Genomic DNA, 20,311 nt, shown 5'->3' with positions numbered 1-20,311 from the left:
AATAATTTCAGAATGGAAGGTTATTGTTTCTTTGCTGTTTACATTACTTTGGTTACAAAAGAGCTTATTATGATTATTTAGTGAAAAAAGAAAACGAAAGGCGAGGTTGCCTTCGTCGAATTTCTCGTAAAAGAAGGCACTGTGCTGGTGACATTAAAGCAACTTCACAGACTTCATTCCATTTTTTTTTTACGTCTTGGCCATACTATATGATGGAGCTAGAGGCTTCGAGTGCTTCTGTATTTATCCTCTACTTTACTTCAAACACAGCGCTACTATTACTGACAAAGAGGTGGCCTAAAACTGGAGAGCATGCTTATGCTTAATTTCAATGCCATCTGGCACACCGAGCCAACAATTTAACAATGAATTAATTAAGCAGACGCCACAAGGATACCTGACACTGCGGAAAGTGAGGGCAAAATGTTTTGAGGCTGCATCTCCACAGTGCTCTGTTTTATCATCCTTTCTGAATTACTCATTTTGGCATTGCTCTTAAATGGCCCCTAGCTCAAAAGATTTTACTAAGCTTGTGTGGCCTGTGCAAGGTGCTGCCCAACAATTCTTTTGCCGAAGTAAATTTATTTAAAATGGTACAGCAACTGGTAAATCGCGGATGTGTAAAGTAATAATGTTATGCTCTCATGTGCCTCCAGTGACGAATCTAGTATTCATTAACTTTCAGGTGAACATCAGCCCATGTTACAATGCTCTTTATTACAAAGATGGCTGTCCTTTCTTTTTTTTCTATTTTGCTACATAGTAGCGACGCTGCTTCCAGACACTGCACCAGTGCCTCCACACAAAATCTCTGCATACACTATGACAATAACTACAGCATCGTTACACCACTTGTACTTTCCCAAGTACTATTGCTGTTCTGGCACGAAAGTTGACATGGACTACGAATATTGTAGTTGGTGCTGCTGCTAGGCAAACGTGTGCTTGCGGGCCACCCACAAGTTTTATCTAACTTGAATATAGCTTTGTTATATTTGATAATAATTATGAGCGTATAGTAATGCTAATATCGGCAAGAAACTTTACAAATTTGTTCTGTTTTATCAAATAATTTGTCGTGTCCATGCTAGTCATACTGGCGTTAGAGCATTCAGAGACGATCTTGTTCAGGTGTGATGCCGCAATATGCCGCCACAACGCACTATTCGTAACTATTCGTAGGGTCCCTTGCATTCTTTTGGGAGGGTTTTTATGTTTAGTAATCAACAGGGAGAGGATGACGAAAAATCAAGTGCGATTTTAGAAAAGGACAGCTGGAAAGAAATTGGGGTTTTTGTCGTCTTGCAACCTGAAGTTCGGAATTTTCCGAGTAACGTTCATAAACTATACTCCCAGAGTGATTCGAGGTCTTTAGTACAAGAGAAAAAAAAAGTAGAGCCACACTCTTTGCAATCAGTATGACAAGCTGGACAGGGCACACTTGTATGATCTTAATCTCACAGCATTGCATCTGCTACTCTGACCGACTTACATTTTGATCCAGGGTGAGAGGTGTTGGTATAACACTGTTCACACTGCAACGATATCTGGGGTTTTATGTGCCGAGACCATGATATGATTATGAGGCACGCCACTGTGGAGAGTTCCGGAAATTTCAACCATCTGGCATTCTTTAACATGCACTGACATCGCACAGTACATGGGCATCTAGCATGCGACCACAGCAGTCGTGATCAAATCCACAGCTTATCGATCAGCAGCCGAGCACCGTAACCACTGTTCCACCATGACAGACGAGCTTAAAACTATGACCTTGTAGACACGAAACATGAAATGTCCACAGGATGACACGCTTTTTTTTAAAGAAGGAATGCACAACTGAATCTGTAATCAGTGAGACTTTATTCTTAGCCCAGCGTGCACAAAATAAGTTACTAATCTCTTCAATCTTCTCACCCAAAACGTCAGAAGACATCCGTGTAAGATAAGCACAGCGTGCACGATTCCAGGGCTTGAACTATCTACAACCTGAGCACAACTTGCTCGCCTATGTAAAACTACTTTAATCTTTAAAGTATAGCGCGTGCAAAATTGTGCCCTCTTGTTTCAAAGGCTAATCTTTTAAAATGACCAAATCATTCGCTGTACATGCAAAAGCAATGAAACGTGGAGAGATGTCCCATTATATGGCAGTGTCTCTGTGACGGGCTGATGGCGTGACTATGTTCCAAGTATACACACTATCACAGCTGTGTGGGCAAACATAACACAACAACGACTAATGCGGCGATGAACGGCCAACACGCTGTAACGATCTCGTACGTGCCCGTCGGTGCTCCGAACGAAAACTGGAAAAAAACAACCGAGGCGCACGCATGTCCGTGGAGAACCGTTACGTCTTCAAACCTGAAAGCACAAGAAAGCAGGAGAGGGTCTTAGGGTTAGAAGTAAAACCAACATGGCTCAAGAAACGGTGGAAAAAAAGTATGACAGAACACACAGAAGAAGATGCACACAGTGCCCAATTATCCACGCTCTTAAAACCAACATAGCTGGAATTATGTAAATATACACTAAGAATGCCCTGCCTACGACACACATAGAATGACTTAGCTGTGCGCTTATCCTAACCCTCTTAGGCTGGTGTCTGGCAACAGCGTGCTAGTGACTACAGGGGATTCTTTTGAAGGATGCGATTGATATCTGGTTTGCTAAGTTAGTAGCATACATATAGCACGCTAATAAAGCAAATTCGGCAATGCCGCAGGGCTTGCGCGTGATTGTCTTGCGTTCTTGTAAGTAGCTTTTAAGCAGTACCTGTGCAGATGCATGCGCCTAGTGCTTTGAGGATATGACAAGTCCCATCACACATCTAGATTTTATGCGTGCTCTGGGCAGCTGTGCACAATGTGAAATCTTTGAGGTCACGCTGAGGAGTTGAGTGTTTCAAGTCACACATCACTTCTGCTCAGTGGTAATGGTGACATTTTTTTTTTAAAGTTTCAGTAAGAGAAATAAATGCTTGCAAGCTTTCCATGATGCATCTGCTCATATTTCAAGCATAGGGGCTTCTCTTTTGTACCTAACACTACCTGAAATAAGGCTTTTCTTATGTGGCCTGAAATTTTGCTGAAATTGGGCTTAAAGGGAGCTTTAGCTCAAGCATCGTTATGTAAGTATGTACCCAAACTAAAGAAATTGTTTAGTCGAGCATTAAATTGAAAGTCAAATTTAACATGTCTCACAGGTCACCAGAAAAACCCTGGCAAGTGGGCAGGGGCGGAGGGAGGGGGGGGAGATTTAAGTTAGTTTCAACTACCTGAGAATCTTTTACATGCCCCAAGCATAAATCTAATTACACAAGATCTCTCTGCATTCTACACCAACTGGAAAGCAGCTGCAGTAGTAGTCGGCAATCGAACCTGCGTCATCTAACAACATGCATCAGGACAACTGCAAGTATGGTGGGTGCTGTTCGAGATTCTGTGAAGTAATACTGATAAGGTTTGCAGCATTTAATCTCAAAACTTCCCAAGTTATTCACTGTCAGGAGCAGAAGACTTAGCCCAACAAAATTATTTACACTCAAGCCTCGATATAATGAACACGGATATAACGAATTATCGGTTATAACGAAGTGAAGAATAGCCTTGTCATATATACTGCGTTACAAATAAACGTTTATAACGAATTTTCGGATATAACGAAGTTATTTTCATGGCAGATGTGGCTTTGTTATAATGAGGTTTGAGTGTACCTATGGCAAGAGAAGTGAAGTACAAACAGACCAAAACTGCTTGACCCTTTCCTACAATGTATGGGATTTCGATATCTCTTGAAACTGTAGATTTTCTGGCAATGTTTGCTTTAAAATTAAAGTAAGGACATATTATCAGAGAGTACTTGGATGGCTCTATCTCGAATGCGAGAAATTTCCTACGAATTGGTTTGACAGTCGTCTAGGGAGTACACATCCAAGCTCACTACATACTAACTGAATACGGGAAACAGAGTTGACCCAAAGCTTCCTTTTGAGATAACTTTTTTCCCCCGTTCGGTTCACGGAGGTACAGGAAAACACTGTACAGGCACATGGCTTACTTGGTTGCGTTGTGGTCAAGCTTTTCAGCATTTTGATGACTTTCTTGCTCCCGTAATGGATTGCACTCCACAGGCCTAAAGGCAAGCAAAGATGTACAAGAGGAACAGTTATCAATGTTCTAAAGGCAAGAAATTACGTGCAATACTATTAAAAATTATCACTGTCCTAAATGCAAGCATAGATGTACAGTACTGTCCACTGTTAAAGGGAACACTCGAATGAGCAACTTTCATTTTGTTGGCCCCCTAACAGCTCGTGGATGTGCAAAGATTGTTCGTGCACCTTACTGGTCTATCATAGGGGTTCGGAACTGTCAACCACCAGTAGTGATATGCAGATCTAAGCCACTATGCTTTTGCAGGAGAGCGAAATCCGGACCTACCCGAAATGCAAGTATTCCCTTTAACAGTGGACCCGCCTGTACAAAAACGATGTGAATCACTGTCCTGAAAACAAGCAAGGATGTGTAAAAGTAACTTGTATTGTTCGGGATGAACCAAACATTAATGTAGCATATCCTTCAAGCATGAAGCCAGCAGAACAGGATTACTAAGAGAGCAACGTTAGATCTGTTCCCATAAACTTGCACACATTTTGTAAAAGTGCAGTGCTTTTTGTTTGCTTCTGCCATAAAAGGGGCCAGTGATAAGAGAACAGAGGCTGCACAGTTTTAAATTTTCACACTGAGACTGCGAGACAAATGAAACCAGTAGCCACAAAATCTTACAGTATTTCTGCATATTTTGACGACTTCTTTGCAAAAAAAAAAGAAAGAAACTTCATAAACATTACTGTGTTGAAGGTGTGCTTATATTAAAAATGCAATGTAATCTTTCTTGAAAGATGGACAAAAAGACTTCGAGAACAAGCAAGATTAGTGGCACATTCGTATTGCACGTAACTTTGATGTGAAAGTAAAAGCATAGATAGATTAAATCCCAAAAATAGCATGCATAATAAAATTGCACGGGGACGTAACAAAAGGTGCGCTTAATGCACACACACATGCAATTTTTCTAAATAGCAAGTGGAAACACACATGCTTCGAACTAGCATCAAATTTCTACCTAGCACCAGCATTTCAGCTGGCCGATCGCATTTCTTATGCCACTTGATCTGACCGATCGGCCACCCACATGGTCTGCTCGCAGTGCCATGATAAGGGGCTCGGGATCTGCTTACCAGCTGTGATAATGCCCTTGGCAGTTTGGCCCCAACTTGACCGCCACACGATGCTTGCTACAGCTGTCAAAGGAAAATGAAAAAGAGCTGATACTGTTTGCATGACGTTCGTTGCATACACATTTCATTGTGACATGTTTTCACCAGCAGTAAATACCTCCTTGTTACATGACCAACAAGAAATACAATGCTGAAAAACCCGATGCGGATTCTGAAAGACAGAGGTAGTACTACCACAGTAGCATTTTAAGTGTAAATCCACACACAACATTCCCATGCACGTTTAAGGCAAAAGCCTTAAGTGCCTGACTAAACACGAAATTTGACCATCGGCGTCCCGCGTCTGCAGCATCTCGCATCCTGTGGCGTCGAGGATGAGTGACGCAAAAATTCATCATCACGTGATGACGTCACCATATGACGTCATCATGAGGTCACAGTCGCAAAAATTTGTGATGTCATGTGATGTAACGCCACATAATGCCATTGTAGTGCCCTCCTTTGGGTGGCGAACAAAACCGGAGAGTGCGCAGACCTCAAGAGAAGAAAATAAAGACTGTGCTTCGCAGTGGCAAGTGAAGCCACGGCTCGTGTTCCCTGCTGGCGTCGATTCTGGTTCAGCCGTCTCGTTCCTTCGCTTTTGTGGCATAAGCCTACACCGTCATCACATGACATTGTAGCTTGGTCAAAAGTGGGCTGATCACGGAGGCAGTGCAAAACCAGGTGAGGTGCCTCCGATCCTGGAGGCAGTGCGAAACCACGCTAGGTGCACAAAGCTTTTGGAGGGTGACGGAGCAGGATAAATACATTTAGGGAGCCTACATGACCGGCCGTTCATGTAGGCTCCCTAATACATCGACTGAGAAAAAAAGGAAGATGGCTTTCGCCTTCAAGTCGTCTTAGGTGAATGCACAAGGGACCCTGCGATTTTTTTGCTTTATTTTGATGTATTCGGGTTTCACCCACAAGAACTCTTAGCAACACTTGGCGCAGACTGCACCACATTAGTTGGGAAGCTTCGCTATTGTTTGAGGTCATTCTGTGAAGATTATGTGCAGGACGCAAATAGTCAAGTTTATTCCAGAGCTTACATGAGCACCTGCGATAATGCTGGAACGTTCAATTTGTGATGTATAAAAGACGACGCGCTCCACCGATGATCAGTTTACCAACAGCCAACGCCCTGTTCACCGCTATCGGTGTACGACGTCAATTGCTTGTACAGCTCAGACCACTTATAACGTAACCGCTTACATTGCAGTACCGGCTATAACGCGGTTTTTTCTGACTCCCGTTTACCCTCCCATAGCACTCCATGTATACACATACCGCTTATTGTGCAGTCCCCTGAGATGAAAGACCAGTTATAATGCGGCTGCCGGAACGTTCTCAGAAATGCGAGGGAGTGAGCGTGCTTCTCAGTGGAGATGCGCCTACGGGGGAGAGAGCGGCGACGGCGTTACGAAGGAGCAGGGGACGCGGAACGAACGAACAAGGAGCAGGGAAAAAAAAAGGATGGCTGTCGGAGGCAGCAGGCCGGCACGGGTGCGTGGTGTGAGGAGGGGGAGCGGTTGCGTGGCCGACGGAGAAGCCTTTGCCCCCTTTACTTCGGCCACTTGACATGTGCGCTCCACTACGTACAGACGCCCGCGTCCGCATCAAGAGCGGGTCACCACTGCTTGTCTCCGTCGGGAAAATAGTTGCTTCGTCATAGAGCACAGATATCGCGCGTGCACCCTCAATTACCCCGCAAGTAACAATGCTTTGAGACGCGATTGAGCTTTCGCCTTTGCCACCAACAGGCGGACTTACAAGCTTGAAAGACTTTTTCAGGATAGTTGTGTCAGCTGTTCTCCCGACCACAAACCGAAACTTCGTTTCACGCGTGATGCCCTCGGTTTAGCTCACGAGTGCGATCTCTTCTACGCCCGATCTTTGTGTTGTCTGGGGCAAGCTCCTCACGACGGCATGCCAAGTTGCAACGCGCACGCTAGGCCTAACAAGCGCTAGCTGCCATGTCGGCAGCCGCGGACTACAGAAGTTGCGGTTTGGTGCCGAGTCAATGAAACATTTTGCTATTGTTGCATTTAGAAGGGGTTACTTACATCTTTAAGAAAAACGCGGGCGCGCGTGTGAAACACTCGAGTGGTGGTTTGTGGTCGCCACTGTTTTCGACATGGCGCACGCGCAGTGTGCTACCACGGTGACTTCCCGTGACGGTGCATTTTTGCCGCGTTCGTTATGTCGGCACCGCAGGTCCACAGACACTAACCGTTCAACATTTCCAAATGTAAGCAGACGCAAACTTACGTCCCAGTCGCATGCCTCGATATTCGGAATCACGCTCCTACCCGTTGGTCATGTTTTGCACACGTGCAACCTTTCAAAAATGTTGTTTTGGTTATAGTGCAGATATTCGCGACTCCGGCGACTTACGTTATAAGCAGTCTATGCTGTACTAGTACCTTGACTTTTCATGTTCCGGGCACAAGTTTGCCCAAATAAAGATTTGCTTATTTCCCAGTCTTGCTGCAGCCTTTTTCACAGTCACAACCACGTGACAATACCTGGGTATAGCAAGGAGATGCTGCAGTCTCCGTGGTTACAGACTACTGCAATACAGTCAAACTCGCAACAATACGCGAGTGCTGCAAAAATTTGCACATGGATTTCATGCAGACCATTGATGGTGCAGTATATTCTTGTTCAGAGGAAGGCAAGGGAAACAGAGAGGAGCATTAGAAGCTAGCTATGAGAAACCGCCATGTCTCCAAAGCTTCTCTTGAAAGTTCCACGTGTATTTCAAGCATCAAATTTTGCATGGAGGCTCCTACATATCTGTGGTATCAGAAATGCAGCATAAAATTTGTGGTATCATTTATGCAGCATAAAAGTTTGTAGCAATTGGACTTGAACACGCACTCCTGAACACGGGTTTAAGCATTGTTTCACATACATACTATTGATGAGGCAGTGCACAAAAGGCAAGTTAATTACTACACTACAGTTAAAAGAGAAAAAATTACTGGTCCCTATGCTTTCCCTGGCGTAATTGTCTGTTGGATTTATTTGGTTGTGTCTAACAAGGAAATGAGCCCCTCGAAAAAACGATCTCTCTTTCATTCATTCATAGCAAGGGCCTTGCCTAGGGAGACTTAATGCGTTAGGTTAGCATTCAAGGGTTTATTGATCAGCTGCCATCTTGTGCTAAGATCATGGGCCACGTGACACCCTCTGGCAAGAAGGGTATTCCACACTCGCCACCTTGGCAACGAGCATGCTGGCTAACACTCACACACACATAAACACCCAACTAAGTGGACGGGGAAGTGCCTTCCATCGTAGCTCAATTGGTAGAGCATCGGAATCGTAATTCGAAGGTTGTGGGTTCACATTCCACTGACGGGCAGGGTGATGTACGGTCCACTTTAATTCATTCAAATTTACATCACAATTACTACACAGCCGTTAAAAGACAACAGTTAGCGTCCCCTATGCTTTACCTGGTCTGTTGGACTGATTAGCTTGTGTCTAACTTAGCAAGTTTATTTCATAAGTCAGGGTTCCTGGTGTGGCATCATCCTACGTACCCTCCTCGATGAACCCGCTGCAGTGGGGGTCATTCCCGATGGCCTGGAGGACGTCCTCCAGGTCCCGGTGCCTGCCGTCCTTGTTCCACACTTTGAGCAGGTGGGACTGCAGGGACTTGGGCAGCAGGTTCAGGTGGTGCAGCTTAGCATCGGGGCCCGGCTCTTGCTGCGAGGTGAAACAATACAGCTATAACACTATGGTCAACAGTTCAATCCCTTTATAAAAGGCACACGCCGGGGAGCAGTTCTTGTCCCTTATATGAGGCCTCTGTTATAAGCAGCGTACAAGGTTTTCATTTTCTGATCAATCCATATCTCGATGCAGGTACACTGGCATCCCTTATACCCAATCGGCTTTTACATCAGGGTCTCCTATAAATGGGCTCAGCTGCATATGATACAGTTAGCAGAGCTAAAATGCAGCAGGCATTCACAAAACAAACAGGAAGATAGCGTTCTCTAAATCTCTGGGAACTGACGAAATGTTTATCTTATCAGCAAATCCATATTTATTATTTGTGTTACTTTCACATTCATGCTGCACTAGAGAGGGGAGTATAATTGCAAACACATGAACTACACCAATGCAGTCAAACCTCGACTAACAAAAATGGATATAATGAATTATCGCTTATAATGAACTGAATGACGAATAACCTCGCCTTTAATACAATGTTAAGAATACACATTTATAACAAATTTTCTTTTTTTGTCAGACAAGGTTTGACTGCAAACAGAGAGTTCTGTTTACGGCAGCTGATAAGAGGTTGTTAATTACCATTCAATGAGAAAGCTTGTCATCAGTAATGGTTAAAGGGGCCCTGCAACACTTTTCCAAGTATAATTGTCTAATGGCTTCATTAAAAGAGCTTATTGCCTCACGAATCGACTGCCATGAAAATTTTTAGAATCTGTCAGGTACGAACGGAGTTAAAGGGATTTGCCGCATGCTATAAGCGCTTTCTCTCTCTTTACGTACCAGCGAGCATGCTGAAAGCTACGCAGGGTGGGGGATGACAAGGTGGCAAGGAGGTGCGTCCCTTCGTCAGCGCATGTCACGACCTTGAGCAGTTTCTTTTCTGTTTTTTTCTTCGTGTGCAGCTTACTTTCAGCGTGATCGCGAGAGCGCGTGCGGGCTCGTGGTGACATCCCGCGGCGGCCACGGTAACTATGCAGCTCGCAATGCTCAAATCAGCCAACAGCCATGGACTTGGGTATATATGGCACAGTAATTCGGGTATGTGGCATCATTTGTAAAGAGAAGAGGGAGCGATTTCTAGCTGACTTTGAGAATTAATTGTCAATTTCAGGCCGTGTGCTGTGCTATAATGTTTGGCTCAAGTGTTTTCAGTAGCCTCAACTACTGATAGGCAGCATACTCTGACCATGCTGAAAATGTGTTGCAGGGCCCCTTTAATGTGATAGGAAACACAGTTCTAATCTTGAAATGTAGTGATTGTAAAGCATCGGTAGAAAGATTTTACTACGACAGCAGCTAAAAGCTGGAAAATGGGACGGCTGTGTTTGTCGACCTGTAGTTTCCACTACGCTGTCAACAGCTGTTGTAGTCATCACCAGAGGCGTAGGTTTGCCACTTGAACACTGAAGAAAGTGCAGAAAATAAATCCATCATTGCTATGGTCAAAATGCGGATGCTTAACTCCAGCAGTGTACTGCTGGAGTTAAGCTAAAAAGCAGCAGCAGGGACGCTAAGGTATGCAGCAATAGGGGGGAGAGGGGCAGCAAATTCTCTTGCGAAATGTTTTTAGAGCCATTGTATATATGTGTTACACACACACATGCACACATGGTAAGTGCCGAACCTCCCACCCCTTTTCTAAATAATATCTCGCCTACATCCCTGCACCGTAATCAGGACTGTGGCACTTATGGCGAAAATTTGCCTTGAACTTCCGTATAATAGTTATCAGAGCAGAAGCGAAGCTCTCAGGAAGATGACAGTGTTTGCAGTGATGGTCTGCTGCTTTTGCAGTGAGTTTACAGCTGAAGGTATAGGTAAGTGTGCCAATTTCTTTCTTTCCTCTTTTCATGTGTACTTGGGATGACTTTACGCCTCGTCTCGAAGGTAGTCAAGCATGAGTATCACTAGCACACACGGAGGTTTGAAAGCAGGAAGGCGTGGTGCCGGTTACCTCGAACGTCTGTGTGGATTCGTTCCATGAGACCATCTTGATGAGCTTCAAGTACGGGCTGTAGAGCTTGCGGAATTCGCCCAACTGGGCGCCGACAATGTTGGCCACCTTGTTCTTGTCCTCGCCGACGATCATCCGGAAGTCACCTGCACAGAAGGAAGAATCACACTCGTGCATACTTTGCTACAAAAACTACCAAAGGTTAACTCTGGTGCTGCGATCGTTCATACAGCAAGGGAATGAGGGTTATTGCATAGATTTGCTTATTTACTGCACTTCTAACTTTGAAAACTACTGCAGCCTTATTCACTACCTTTAACAGCCACTTGGGCTTCACATCCCAAAGCAGCATAGGCAGTGACCGAAGCAATGGTACCCAACAAGCTAAACAGGGGGCAGGTCATTGCTGTAGTTCTCATGCAGCTTTTCAGAAGCACCTTAGCAGATGATGTGGGTGTCGGACGGTCAGCAGATACGACATGGATCCATAAAATACTGGTCTCCAAGATGTCGAGCACGCCGTTGGTGATCCCCAGTATTGGAGGCAATGTATAAGCTCTGTGCTGGCACATAAAATTTCATGTTTTGTATCATTTCTGATGAACAACAGTACCGCTGCCTTCTTATTTTTTTTTGCTTGCTCTTGTCATGCAGCAAGAGCAGAGTTTTGCGAGGCTCTTGTGTGCACACACTCGCACCTGAACCACTGATAATTTTTCATGGAGGCTGCCCCCCGTCTACATTAACTGAACCTGTTTTCAGCAGACCAAAACGTTGTACTTCGCAGTTTTAAAACAATGCCACTTACGTGGCCTGGGATTTAATTTTACAAGCTCATGCTCCGAATGATTTCTAGCCATCAAATATTACTCACACTGTATCTCAGAATCATGCTCTCTTATTTACTGCATATATATTAGGTTTAATAATTGTATGGAACAGCACACGTGGCTATACATGTAAGGTGATAAGTTAAGGTTACTCATTAATATATGCTGTCCCATTTCGAGGTGTCGTCGTTTTCTTCTCTCCGTCCGTGTTCCGTTTGCGCTAACCATCATGAGCATTTTCCAACTCGCCCAATTCGTCACCCTCTTAAAATTTCGAGGTGTTTAGCAAGAATGAGCAAATGAATTTTATTTTTCCTGTTTACAACAGAAAGAAAGCAGAAGCTAAAAGCCATGTGGCCTGACAAAGGCTTCTGCTCCTACGTACAACAATTTGGCCCACAGGCCGTACGTAGTGCACAAATCATACAAAATATGCCGTACACATGGGATTGAACTGAAAAGTTGTGAAAAGAAACAAACATATCTACGGGAAACGGGAAAATTCGACAGAATACAATTAAGGAACATTTTGCCTTAAAGGGGCCCTGCAACACTTTTTCAGCATGCTCAGAAAACGCTGTCGATCGATAGTTGAGGCTCCTGAGAAGATGTGAGCCTAACATTATAGTGCATTAAGCGGCCTGGAATTTACAATTAATTCTCAAAGGCAGCTAGAAATCACTCCCTCTTCTCTCGACAAATGATGCCATAAACCCAAATGTCCGCTCCATAAACCCAAAGACCATGGCCATTGGCTGATTTGAGCGTCGTGAGCTGCACAGTTATCAAGGCCGCCACAGGATGGCGCGACGTCCACGCGCGCTCGCGATCACACTGAACGTAAGCCACGTGTTTGAAGAAAAAAAGAAAAGAAAAGAAAATGCTCAAGGTCATGACGTGCGCTTCTTGCCCCCTTTGTCATCCCCCCCTCCCCTCCCTCTGTGCAGCTTTCAGCACACTCGCTGGCACGAAAAAAGAGAGAATGCACTTAAAGCATGTGACGAATCCCTGTCCACTGGCACTTAACGGATTCTAAAAATTTTCGTGGCAGTCGATTCCTGAAGCAAGAAACTCCTTGAATGAAGCCATTCGATGATTACTTGGAAAAGTGTTGCAGGGCCCCTTTAAACCGCAACTAAAACCTGGAATCACCGAAACAAAAGAATTCACAATATATACCGCAGTTCTAGTCAGACAAACTCAGTATTGTGTGTAGTGAGGAAAGTTTTGTACGTTTCAGAAATCATCAGCAGCTGCAGTCAACAAAGTTTGGGAGGGTCAGTCAGTCAGAGGGTTAACAAGTGCTTGCATGCACTGAGGAGGCACTATGCACTGCACTATGTATTGCATATCTAGCAAGGATGCAAGCATACCTACGTAGGAGAGCCCCGCAATTTTGAGGTACAGCTCCTCCTCGGTGAACACGTCCGGCAACATGAGCAGCGCTGTGTGTATGGCCGTCATGTAGTTGAGGCTCATGGCGCGCTTGATCTCGGGCGTCGGCTCCTGTAGGATCCGAACCTACGAAGTAAGCCATAGCGGAATGATAGCAAGCTCGTCTCACATAGTAGGGCTTCTGAGTATGTTAGAGGCCATTTTGTATGGGCAGACAAAAAATAAAAGACTCACAATTAATCATTTCTGGGGTTTTACGTGCCAAAGCCTCGATATGATCGTGAGGCACGTCCGCCCCCTCAAACTCAACGTGGTCCTAGCTGTAGACTAGAGGCAGTTGCAAACGTAGACATTCCTCAACCCCATTAATCTTGGGAGGATATATCCGGACATCAGTTTCACTTATACGATTAATAACCTATTTGAAATTGTTGCAAAGCTTAGTGGTATTATTGGCAAGTTATATTCCCAAATTGGTGTTCTAATTCAAAGCTCCGTAAGGTACAATAACATTCACTTTATTTGTGTCCACATATGCGATAATTTCTAAAAAAAGAAAGAAAAAAACATGGCTTTGCATTATTGATGCAGTGCTGGACTGTTCTTCTCTATGCCTGCTTTCTGCCTGCTACCCGGCGTCGTTCGATAAACACCCTTCCAAGATAAACAACTTCATGCTTTTAATGTGTGTCCCATAAGGTTAAGCTTCTCTTTACTGTTTCTGGCATTTTACCATTTATTCTATATGTTGCGTTAAGAGTCTTCTCAAGTTGCTGTGCTTTTTCGTAAGCTAAAATGCAAAAATGAATAGCTTAAACGCTGCCAGTCTTTCGACTTCAAAAAAGATACGAATCTATTAGGGGAATCGTGTTTCGTTTTTTGCTCTTTTATCAGCTGCGGCAGTGGCTGCACACGACGAAGCAGGCAGCGAATAAGCGCAGATCCCGCCCACCCTCGTTCGTGAAAAAAATCTACAGGCCGATAACAGAAATAATGGCCGCGAGCAGCCATGCCGCATGCAGACTTTTGCCGCTTGGATCCAAGACATCTCGAACCCAGCAACTGCCGGTAAGCAGCGCTTTTGCAGTCTGCAGCCGGCCGCTCGACTACTCTAGACATGTGCGATTCTATCTGTGCTGCAACAAATGCACACTGATCAAGAATGTTCATACTATGTGCATTGCCTGGTGTTCAATGCAGCTCTGCAATAGGAACAGCTCAAAGACATTGCAACACTGTGCTGTTTACCTTGACATTTCTAGTTCTCGTAGCAACTGCTATGCCATGCTCAGTAGTTGATAGAGAAGTGTGCCAAATGTTAACTGCCTCTCTCGAGACAGCATCATCTTTGCCCCCCAAGCCAGAAAAGAAGACTAGTTTTTTCGAAAATCACAGCATGGTGGCACTTCACCTAGGAAGACAGCACTCACCGGTTTATGTAATCGGCCGCTTAAGTAGAGCGTCTCCCAGTCCAGCAGGTCCGTGATAAGCCGGTCTGTGCTGATGACACCATACTTCATGAGCTGCAAGCAAGCGATAATGTATGTGCACAGTCATCAGCACAGGCCATGATATGAACCAAGCAAGCCATGTGAATGTCATTATAGACAATCACAGCTGCATTACTCTAGCAACAAGGGCAAAAACAGAGGCACATGCTCAGGATAGTGAGACATGTAATAGGGGCACATGGAACACACCACTCACTTTTTTTTTTCAATCACAAAAATGAAAATAACCGTGAATCATTAAATGTAACAGTCGTTTACTTTTCCATTTGCATCAGGCTATCTCATGGAATCAATTTTCTAGACAGCAGCCTGCTATAATAGTCTCAGTCTGGGCAGAAAATATGTCTCTTAGCATTGTTTCTGATTATATACACCTAAATGGAAGCAGTACGCATAACGACCAGAACAAATGTGGCTTGTCTTTCAAGGGAGCATCATCAACTCTCTGACAAGGATAAAGATATGCTCACACTTCCTCCAATTACATGCTTGGTCGTCATTTGCAAGTGAAGTTTGTTATGAGTTAAAGATTTCAGTGGTGGCGGTGTTCTATGCGAAAAACCCAGCACCAGTGTGTGCGTATGGAAATGTGGCCTTCAAAGGTGCGCCGGTCACATTCGTATTTGCATGCACCGTTCTCCGACAACTGATGCTCTCTCGATCGTGGACTTGACGACGATCAGCCATTTCTGATGCGATAATTTGATCTTTTATGGAGGCGACTTGTCATTTTACGTTGCTGAATTTCATTGTTGCCTGGATATAAATGCATGACCGTCGTTGCCTGTCGCAACTGAAGTGTTGTGCGGCTAAACACGTGGATGAAAATCCAAGTCCCCGCATGGAGGAAGGAAAATGTTAGGAGGGAGCATTGTGCAAGGCGACAGATAGAAAGAAAAGTAGTAGATCAGGAACACACATGCCAAGTTTCACTCGCCCCCATTTTCTCGGTAAGGGAAGTACCCCTCAATTTTTAAAGATTAATCTACCTTCCTTGGAACAGTGCAAAGTCAAACTGTAGGCTTATTTAGGTCGTCTGCTTTTTTAAGGGGCATTTAAAGGGCCTGCATTCTTAGTTTTTCTATTAACATACGACACACAAGCATATTGAACAATGTCATTGCTTGGTACAAACAACAATTCAACTTTTCTGTACCATTAATCCTATCCATATAAGCGACATTCCAGCTAAGTGAACATTCCCAGTACTGAAAATCTTTTCAACAGACAACAGAATCATGGGCACATGAAAAACATTGTAGCAGAACTTTCTAAGCACTGCAGGCCTGAAATTGCAAACAACTTTGGCATACCCAGCCCCAATTTTTTTTAAAGGGAAGATCGATAAAAGTCATCAACATGGCTCAGAACAGTGCCGCTCTACCATTAGATGGATTAACAATTCCGATAACCACTGCCACATATGACCCTTAAACGAATAGTTTGCATGGTTGTCATCGTCACTGCCATCTTTGGGTACTAGAGTGCCGAAAAGCTGCATTAGCAAGAAACGTGACAGCACAACAGGAATGTCTTGCTTTGAGATCACAGTGATAACAGCGATAATCTGCTCAAAAAATGCCCCCGCCAAGTTCAAGGTGATGCATGCGTGATGACATTGTGTCCTGATGTCCCCGTGGCAGCCATCATTGGGTACTAGCACCATGAGAAGATACATCCGTGGCATGACGTGAAACCTGCCTACAGGCAGTGATGTAGAACACGTTCACAAGGCACGATGAAAAGCAACGCATTTCGTATGAGCAGCTCAGTAAGCATGAAAAACCGAAAAAAAGAAAAGATAAAATCTGCATGCACGCTTCATTGCAATCATCAGTTCAGGATCTACGGGTGTGCTTTTACCTCACGTGTATGCTAGACTTGAAGTTGCCACAGATCTGCAGGCTGCATTTGAAATCAGTGCTGTTCTAAACTTGTGCATTCGACTGATATGCCTCTAGAAAGCAATAGCACAAGAGAGCAGGCACACGGACCGATTCAATAAAGAAGTTCATGCAATCATCAGACAGGATCATTGTGGGTTCATTTGTAGAAGCGGCGCTGGCACTGCTTTTATTGCATTTGTAAAAGCAGTGCTAGTGCTGCTTTTACAAATGAACCCACAATGATTCCATCTGATAATTGCATAAACTTGTTTATTGAATCTGTCCGTATGCCTGTTCTCTCGTGCTATAGATGGCTTGCACTGACCTCACTGAATCAACCACGTTGGAGCACCAACATGGTGGGATGCGAACTTTGTGATGTCACATTAGTGTTATCGGTACATGGCGTGCTGGTTCCTTTGTTATTCTTGCATAGATGCCCAATAACATTCCAGCGCCGTCATTATCGCACTGAAGCAGGCTAACCGCCGCGTGATTATACTGCCTTGACGTCATCTAAGCCACCATGTTGGAGCCATGTTGTGCGTCCATGACGTCATGTCCAGACCAATTGGTTTGTAGAGGCATATCAGTCGAATGCGCAAATTTACAACAGCACCGATTTCAAATGCAGCCTGCAGATCCGTTGCAACTTCATGCCCCAGGTAAAAGCACATCTGTGGCTCCTGGATTGATGATTGCAGTGAAGCGTGCATCAACATACTTCGACAGTGATGTGGTAAAATACTGTTGTTATTTATATATGAAACGAAAACATGGGAAGGTAGGCTACCTTAGAGCCAGCCATCACATCAACATGCTAGTAGTTTTGAAGAGACATACAAAAACAAGAGAAAGTAGAACGAATAAAAGAATAAGAAAAGATAAAAATAATCAGAAGTACTATGTTGGCGTATAAAGAATCAGCAGAGTCCAATACATGCAGGGTGCTCACATAAAGTCCGCGCAGATAGTTTTCTATGCCCTTACATATGACATGACTGAGACTCACCCCATCATCGTACGGCACGAACGTGTTGTAGTAAACATAGGCGCCGAAGTCCTTCTGCACTCTGTTGACGAGGTACGGCCCGCCGTACCTCAGGAAGGAGTAGTGCCTCCAATTTTCTTTCAAGTTTTCCCTGTGCCACGACAGCGGGTCGTCCACGGCAAGAATTACGTCCAGCATGTTGTTCTGCAAGGTCACAAGGCGACACACCCAGTTTGAGGCCTTCTATAAATAACGCAACTGCGCACTCTCTATTACACGCTTCCGCCTTTAAACGAACGAGTATGGTAACGTAACTGTAGGGCTTTACGTCCCAAAACCAGGATATGTTTATGAGGAACGCCATAGTGGAGGGCTCCAGAAATTTCGACCACCTGGGGTTCTTTAACGTGCGCCTAAATCTAAGTACACGGGCCTCTAGCATTTCGCCTTCATCGAAATGCGGCGGCCGGGATTCGATCCAGCGACCTTCGGGTCAGCAGTCGAGCACCATAACCACTAGGCGCACTGTCGAAGACACACGTACGGCGTATAAATTACGGCAGCGCATCGCACGCAATGGGAAAGGTCAGAGAGGCGTCGCGAAGGGTCATCAAAGTTCAATGAACGAAGCAGTTTGTGGTAGTGTTTCGTGTTTCACGTTGCTGCAACTAGACAGCACAACACGGGTCGCTACTGAAGACACGACTTCCCGGAAGTTCAAGGTGCTTTACCAAAGCGCTGTTAACGGGCGAGTGAACTGCTAGGTTCGAGATAACAGCTCACATATAACATTAAAGTTCGTCTGCTAAACCCACACTCGTTAAATGAGACTCTAAACGGCACGCTGCGAGCAACGCGCGATTACACCCGATGTACACAGCTGTTTCCGGCTCCATACGGAAGCGTGACAGCCTCTGGGACGAGGAAACGGTGCCCGGGCTATTGTTTGAGAGCCGGAAAAAAAGGTCGCGATGCGCTGCGAGCCTGCGCTAGGAAAGCATGTGCGCAGTGCACTTGTTTCGAGAACAGTTTTACATGGTTAGTGTAAGTGTGAAACTTACCTTCGTTTGCGCGACGCCCTTCTGGGGAAACGCGGCCGAGCCGTAGCAGAAGGCGAACGAGAATTTCCCGGGGAATATGCTCAACATTCTGGACCATGACGCTGGCTCGACCACTCTCGCGGACGCCGCCATGTTGAGGCGCGGTTCGCGGCCCCCTAGCGGCGCCACTTCGCATCCCGCGCAAGGTGAAATCACGAATGGCTCGGAAGAGCTTTTGATTTCTCTCACTCGCTTGGGACCTCTTTTCCTGGCCATGAATGCGGCGATGCGGAAGACAATAGCGAACGCGAAGCTATCGAGAATCGCGGCAAGATTCATCGGCTTCGAACGGGGAGCCAGCGGTCGCGCTGTCGCATCGCATCGTGATGAATGTTACCGTGATTGACCGTAATGACCGGCGAGGTGGGGCAGGCCGCAGATCACCGACGCTCGTTGACACATATCCGCGCGACTGAACGCTTATCGGTGCGCGACGCTTCAAGCGGCGTGGCGCTATGTCGTATGTCCGTCTGATAAGTGAAAGCCCCCTCGTTCGTACACGCGCGATTCTCGCAGTAAGCAGGGACCGATCTGCCACGAGCTGGCACGTGCAAGATCGTGCATGCTGGGAAATGGAACACACACCTGTGGTTTCGGCCGCCTACTTTGGTAAAGTTGCGTGGCGAAAAATTCACTGAATCGGTGAACGTGCATCTGTAGGTCTGGATCAGGACGTATATACGTACAATGCGCGTAATGTTTTGTCTGACTCTGCAACAGAGCTTCGTAAATAAACGAACACAACTTTTTTTTTCTTATTCGGCAGCTGGACGACGTGCACTGCTGCATTTTCGCAACCCTAAGGGGTACTGACACAAAATTTCAAAGGTGAGGAAAGTTGTGAGATAGAGTGCGGACGTACACGCGCTTGATATGCAAAATGCTAACGGCTAAGCCTAGAAAATATTTCAATCTATTTTAAAGTGTGTGCCATGCAAATGAGCGCGAAGTGGAGCACCTCGCGACATCGACATCAACTTTGTGTCAATGTAAACAATAAAAAATTAGCTAGGTCACGAGTTTGTGTTAACTGCCATATGCTCTTCGCGCGCTCGAGCAAAAGCGGTTTCCAGCAGTGATGAGCGGGTCATAATCTACTTACTGCTTCTGGCACACTGTAGCGCAAAAAAAAAAAAAAAAACGGACGGACGGAACATGAACTGAACGACGACGACGAGCGCTGAACTCGCAACAACCTTTATAGGAAAAATTGCACATATATTTATGCTGTCCGATACAGACGTCATCCACTACACATTCGTAGGTACGCCACTCCTTTATCAGTTAGTTGTAGGGACGGCACGCTTACACAACTCTCCCCCAGATAGGAAATACGTTCTGCCTCTATGATTTCTCGGGTGATTCGCGTTTTGCTCTTCTTAATGACGGACGTGGTATTTAGCTCGGATGCGCAATTCTGACAGGTTATACAATGGCTGGCTAGGAAACCTTCAAAATCCTTTCCGTCGCGCGCATTTTTTACATTGTTTGCACGCTCCCTTAGCCTATCGAATCGCCAAGGGAGCTAAGGGAGGAGATCCCCCTACCACGAAATTTTTCAATGTTGCATGTGTATATATACACGCACACAAACGCAAGCACGAAGATAC

General features: G+C 45.1%; 1 protein-coding gene across 1 annotated transcript; it reads right to left on the bottom strand.

The window, feature by feature from the left end:
* Nucleotides 1-1,844: 1,844 nt before the first annotated feature.
* LOC119371892 (phosphatidate cytidylyltransferase, mitochondrial) lies at nucleotides 1,845-19,166 on the bottom strand. The gene is made up of 9 exons (XM_037642347.2): nucleotides 18,663-19,166; nucleotides 17,623-17,805; nucleotides 14,644-14,736; nucleotides 13,192-13,339; nucleotides 10,989-11,134; nucleotides 8,836-9,001; nucleotides 5,246-5,308; nucleotides 4,063-4,137; nucleotides 1,845-2,367 (listed from the first exon to the last, which is right to left on the bottom strand). The coding sequence occupies exons 1-9, from the start codon at nucleotides 18,978-18,980 to the stop codon at nucleotides 2,354-2,356; spliced, it is 1,206 nt and encodes a 401-aa protein (XP_037498275.1). The 5' UTR covers nucleotides 18,981-19,166; the 3' UTR covers nucleotides 1,845-2,353.
* Nucleotides 19,167-20,311: the final 1,145 nt, after the last annotated feature.

This window comes from Rhipicephalus sanguineus, chromosome 10 (genome assembly GCF_013339695.2).
Source record: "Rhipicephalus sanguineus isolate Rsan-2018 chromosome 10, BIME_Rsan_1.4, whole genome shotgun sequence".
NCBI classification, from domain to species: domain Eukaryota; kingdom Metazoa; phylum Arthropoda; class Arachnida; order Ixodida; family Ixodidae; genus Rhipicephalus; species Rhipicephalus sanguineus.
The sequence above is the reverse complement of the archived record's forward strand: the minus strand, read 5'-3'. Positions and strand labels throughout refer to the sequence as shown.